We start from the raw sequence: 6,136 nt of genomic DNA, 5'->3' as shown, positions 1-6,136 counted from the left end.
CCTCAAATTCCAAATACCCAACAATCTCAAACCTCAAACTCTCAAGTTCCAAATCAAAATTTCACACTACCAAATTCATTTCAAAATCCAAATCCACAAAATCTTTCTAATTTCAATTTTCAAACTCTTTATAATAATCAGTTTCCTATATTCCAACCGCAAAATTAAAATTCACAAACACCTCATTTTTCATTTTCGTCCATATTTAACCCCTCTATCGTAAATGTTACTCCAACTTCCTTGCCGTTTCCAACTCAATTCAGTGCATCAAGACATAACTCATCTGGCGTTGGTGGCTCTTCTAACCCATCCTCTCAGACTCCTATACAATCTAGTCCAAATTTGTAATATTCATATTTTGCCAACCCTCGTGGATTAGATGCTATCGACCTTAATGATGATGATATTGAAGATCGGAGGCAAGATAGTATTCAACACTGGCATTGGAAAGAGGATGAGATGCTGATCAGTGGATGGTTAAATGTTTCAACTGACCCTGTAGTTGGTACCGATCAAAAGGGAGAAACATTTTGGAGTCGAATTCATAGCTACTGTGTAGAATTTTGCACCGACATGATAAGGGGGTAGTTGCATGTAAGAAACGATGGTATAAGATCAACAAGGCTGTTGCACAATTTGCTGGTTGCTACGATCAAGCTAGTCGAAACATAAGGAGTGGTTCGAACGCTGATGATATAAAGGAGTTGGCTTATAAACTTTATTCCACAAATTATGGTCAAAAGTTCACTTTTAAGAGGCATTGGAACATGCTTCGGTTGGAGCAAAAATGGAGAAGCCAACTACCTACACAGAGTGGCAACTCAAAGAGAACCAAGGTTAGTGCAACTGGAGCATACTCATTCTCATCAAACCCAGAAACACCGTTGGCTGACGAACCCGGTGTGGACTCTCCCGTTCGCCCACAAGGATCAAAGAAGAGCAAGCGAAGAGGTAAGGGAAAAACACAGATGTCTGAAGATTTTAGCGAAAGAAAATCATCGGTTGTCAAAAAATTATCTCTCATGGAAGATATTAAGAATGTTAGAGAAAAGGAACTAATGGAAAGGGAAAAAGAAAGAGAATAGGAGAAGGAACATAGAGCAAAGATGATGGCAATCAAAGAGAAAGAGTTACAAATTCAAGCGGCAATGAAAGAACAAGAATTACAAACTCAGAGGTATATTAAAGAAATGGAGATAAAAGCAAAAGAAAGGGAAATGGATATGCAAATACTTAATGCTGACACGTCTACAATGAGTGAGAAACGACAAGCTCTTCATGAGATTGCATGTGAGAAAATAATGGCCAAGTGGTTTACTTAATGATTCCTTGTATTCGTAGAGTTATGTAGTATGTTCTTATTTATTTATTGCGTATTACTGGTATGTGATGTAGTTTGTTTTATTTATTTCTGATGTAAATTTTTAAATTAGTCAATATTATTGTGTCGTTATTGTTTATGAAAGTGACCGTTGCAAAACTATCCGTTAAGTAGCCGTTGCAAAACTAGCCGTTAAGTAGCTGTTAAGGAAAACTAGCCGTTGCAAAACTAGCCATTGCAAAACTAGCCGTTACAAAACTAGCCGTTAAGGTACTTATTGCAGATACACTTATAAATATCAACTATCAATGACTCCACAACTCCACTTCAACTCTTGTTTCTCACCTCGACAGAGAACTAAAAATTACATTTCTCCATATGGCTAGAAATTTTGATGATATGTTCAATGAGGCTTTGTATGGCAAAAGAAGACGGCAAGATAACACACTCATAGATAACTGGATCGATGAGTATTTACTCGAAGATTCAGAAGAGGAAGATATCGATAGAAGCCCTATCCCAATTACTCGTAGATGGATCAACAGAGATCGAGAAGCAGGACATGATCGTCTTTTCCAATATTACTTTGCAGATGAACCGGTGTATAATGCTGACATTTTTCGACGGAGATTTCGAATGAGAAGAAATGTGTTCCTTCAGATAGTACACGCTCTCTCAAATGTCTATCCGTATTTCCAACAGAGGGTTGATGCAACTGGAAGAAGAGGCTTGTCGCCACTTCAGAAATGTATCGCTGCGATACGGATGTTAGCATATGGCGTAGCAGCTGATGTTGTTGATGATTATGTGCGCATAGGCGAGAGCACTACAATTGAATGCTTAGAAAAATTTGTTGAATGTGTAATTTCCGTGTTCCAGGATGAATACTTGTGAAAACCCAATCCAAATGACGTACAACGCCTGCTACAAATGGCGGAGGGTCGTGGCTTCCCTGGCATGTTGGGTAGCATTGACTGCATGCATTGGCAATGGAAAAATTGTCCAAAGGCGTGGAAAGATATGTACATGAGTGGTTATCGTGGGGTTGCAACCATAGTACTTGAGGTTGTAGCATCTTCAGACCTTTGGATATGGCATGCGTTCTTTGGAGTTTCTGGTTCAAATAATGATATCAACGTATTAGATCGTTCTCTAGTGTTTGATGATATTCTAAATGACCGTGCTCCGGAGGTAAATTAACTATTAATGGTAATAATTATACAATGGGATACTATTTAGCATATGGTATTTATCCTGAATGGGTCACATTTGTCAAATCAATCTCAAAGCCACAAGGTGAGGAACGCAAGTTATTTGCACAATACCAAGAAGGGTAAAGAAAAGATGTGGAACGAGCATTCGGAGTGTTGCAAGCACGCTTTGCAATTATACGTGGTCCAGCTCGTTTTTGGGAAAAGAAAAAGCTTGCCAACATAATGAGAGATTGTATTATATTGCATAATATGATTATTGAGGATGAAAGAGACAGTTATGCAGGAAATTTTGCTCAAGACTTAGAGTATGATGATGTTGAAAATGGCTTATCACAACCTCATCTGGGAGAGAAAGATTTTGCACTATACCATCAATTTCTCCAAAGAAATGCCCAACTTCGAAATAGACAGCAGCATAGACAATTGAAGGAGGACTTGATTGAACACATATGACAATTTCATAATGCTTGTCGTCAACTATAGAGTTTAATTATGTTTTTTTTGTATTAAGTAATTTTACAAATTAGTGTAACCCCGAATTATCTATTGTGTATTATTGTTATATATGAATTTATTTAATATTAATATCTTTTAATAGTGAATTATTTTTAAATTTTAATATTTAAATTACATTATTAAAAAATTAATTATATTAATTACAAGTATTTTAATTAATTAATTAAGTGGGACCACAATAGGGACTAAAGTTAGTTCCTCCTAATGGAGAAGAGAGAGATGCTTTGAGTTCCTATTTACTGTTTATGACGCAAAAGCTGATGTGGAGTTACTTTTTATGACAGGTGGACCATAAACAGGAACTGAGATGAGTTCCCTACTGGCCCACCTGTCATAAAAGGTAACTCCACATCAGCTTTTGCGTCATAAACAGTAAATAGGAGCTCAAAACATCTCTCTCTTCTTCATTAGAAGGAACTAATTTTAATCCCTGTTGTAGTCTCACTTAATTAATTAATTAAAATACTTAAAATTAATATAATCATTAACTTTTTATAATAATATTATTTAAATTTATGATTTAAAATAATTTAATATTATAAAATATTAAAATAGATAACTTAAATTTGTAATTATTTAATATAAATTATTAATCAAATAAAAATATAATTATTTATTATAATTATTACTAATTTAATTATTATTTAATTATTTAATATAATTATTTAATTATTTTAAATTTTATATAATTATTTATTTTTATAATAACTTGTCAAGTGACAAGTTATTATTGGTTACAGTGAGTCTCTCTAAATAGGGACTCTTTCTTCTTGAATAACGTGCTGGGACTCATGTTGGTTATGCTCCAATGGTAGATTCCCTTAAATGTTTGAAAAAGTTAAATGGAACCCACCCATTAGAGATGCTCTAAGTTTAACTAGATTAATAACTTAATCATGTAGTATTATCGGTATAATAGCCAGGGTTCAAAGAAAAATTAGAGTTATATTTATCATGTATGATACACGGACACTGAGATTGACACGGGACACGACACAGCACGGGACATATCGACACGCAAATTTTAAAATCTTATAAGACACGGAGACACACATACATATAAAATATAAAGTATTTTTTTAAATAAATCGTAATGATATTTTAATATTTTATTGATATTCAAATATAAATTAATTTTTTTATTATTATTAATATCTTATTTTAATTATATCAAGTATTTAAAATATCTTTATGTTTTAATAAATAATAATATATACTATATCTAAATTTATTTCAAGAATATATGTTAACAATAAAACTGGACACGCTGACATATGATAGTATTTAGGTGTGTCCAAGTTTGTCCGGCAAAATTTTTTTTATTTTTTATGAAGACACGGTTGAATACAGCAAACACGAGTGTCGAATGAGTGTCGAATGAGTGTCGTGTCCAAAATGTGTCCGATACGCGGACATAGTTAACTCAGCCAAGTGTTCGTGTTTCATAACTTATCTCAGCATCACAGATTTAAATAATATGATTTTTAATCATATACAAATTATACTAAAATTAGTCATTGAAATAATTATTATATGTTTAAATATAAAATATATATGAAAAATAAATCAAACTATAAACATATATCTAAAAGACTGATTATACTAATTGATTTTATTGTATAAATAATATTTTTGTATTATTTATACTATATTACTATTTAACAAATAGTAGTTACTTTCTCAGTTATGAACTTTTAAAAATGAAAAAAAGAATAAGATACGGTTTTTTGAATGATCGTCGGAGCATCTATATCCGTGCATGATTCCACAATATTTCTTAAGCAACATTTCATACAAGTAAACATGGCCTTGATAATATTAATACACTATACACATAGTTTAAAGAGGAGGGAACGAAAATGGGATATTTACTTATGGATCATAATATTCGTACAACCTCTTGTTTCTGAAAAACATTAGGAGTTTAATGTTTTTTAGTTAAAGCAAAAAATTTAGAAAATCACAAAATTGAAAGAAAAAAAAATGTTGGTCACTTACGACGTGGCTTCGTCTTTGTTTCCGTCATTATGTAATCAACATGATTAATTAAGGACAATATCCTCCTAAACATGATTAAAAAAAAAATTAAAGCACTCCAAATATTAAAGTAGGAGTTATTTATTCAATTGTAACCACCGTACAAGGGTTTAGCACCAGCGAAGAATGTCTGAGAATAGAGCTTGTTGCAGTTCTTCAGTTCTTGAGAGAAGTTGTTAATGGTCCATGTGAACTTCACAATTGTTTCCAGGTTTGCTTTTTGATTCAACATTTCCTTAAAATTAAGTAAAGACTTTTGTTAAGAAGCGAAGATTCGGGCGGGTTACCTTGATTTATATATGTGAGTGGAACAGCCTAAAACCATCTCCAGTAAGGAACTCATCTCAGTTCCTATTTATGGCCCACTTGTCATAAAAAGTGACTCCACATCAGATTTTGCGTCATAACCAATAAATAGGAACTCAATGAATCTCTCTCTTTTCCATTAGAAGGAACTAATTTTAATCCCTATTATGGTCCCACCTAATTAATTAATTAAGTAATTAAAATTAATATAATAATTATTATTTTTTAATAATATTATTTAAATTTATAAATTCAAAATAATTCAATATTATAAAATATTAAAATAAATAACTTAAATTTGATTAGTATTTTAAATTTTATAAATAAAAATAAATAATTCAACTAAAAATTATTTTATAATATATAAAAATTAAATTTATTTTTTATGTAAAATAAATTTAATTAATTATGATTTAATATAACAATATAAATAATATTTGATATTGATTTAACATAATTATTTATATTAATTATAATTTAATATAACTAATTATTAAATAATTAATATAAATAATTAATTAAATAGATATATAAATATTTAATATATATTTAATATATTTTTTATTTTTTTATTAACTTACCACATGGCATGATTTTATTGGTTGTTGCAAGTCCCTGCTTAGAGAGACTCTCAACCTTGATCTCCGTGAAGAGCCCTCTTTTCCTTTTCACTCCAATGGTAATTGAGTCCCCATATGTCAGAAGAGGAACTCTATTTCTTAGCATTGGAGTTGCTCTAATA

The 6,136-nt window shown here is 31.3% G+C and overlaps 1 protein-coding gene and 1 pseudogene across 1 annotated transcript; both read left to right on the top strand.

Annotated features, from left to right (window-relative positions):
- The first annotated feature begins 223 nt into the window (after nt 1–223).
- On the top strand, nt 224–1,085 carry LOC127745013 (glutathione S-transferase T2-like). Its single transcript, XM_052257976.1, has 3 exons — nt 224–245; nt 380–498; nt 582–1,085. The coding sequence occupies exons 1-3, from the start codon at nt 224–226 to the stop codon at nt 1,083–1,085; spliced, it is 645 nt and encodes a 214-aa protein (XP_052113936.1).
- Nucleotides 1,086–1,699: 614 nt separating this feature from the next.
- Nucleotides 1,700–2,988, top strand: LOC127745012 (uncharacterized; annotated as a pseudogene).
- Nucleotides 2,989–6,136: the final 3,148 nt, after the last annotated feature.

This window comes from Arachis duranensis, chromosome 2 (assembly GCF_000817695.3).
Source record: "Arachis duranensis cultivar V14167 chromosome 2, aradu.V14167.gnm2.J7QH, whole genome shotgun sequence".
NCBI lineage: Eukaryota > Viridiplantae > Streptophyta > Magnoliopsida > Fabales > Fabaceae > Arachis > Arachis duranensis.
Note: the sequence above shows the minus strand (reverse complement) of the source record. Positions and strands in the feature narration are given on the sequence as shown.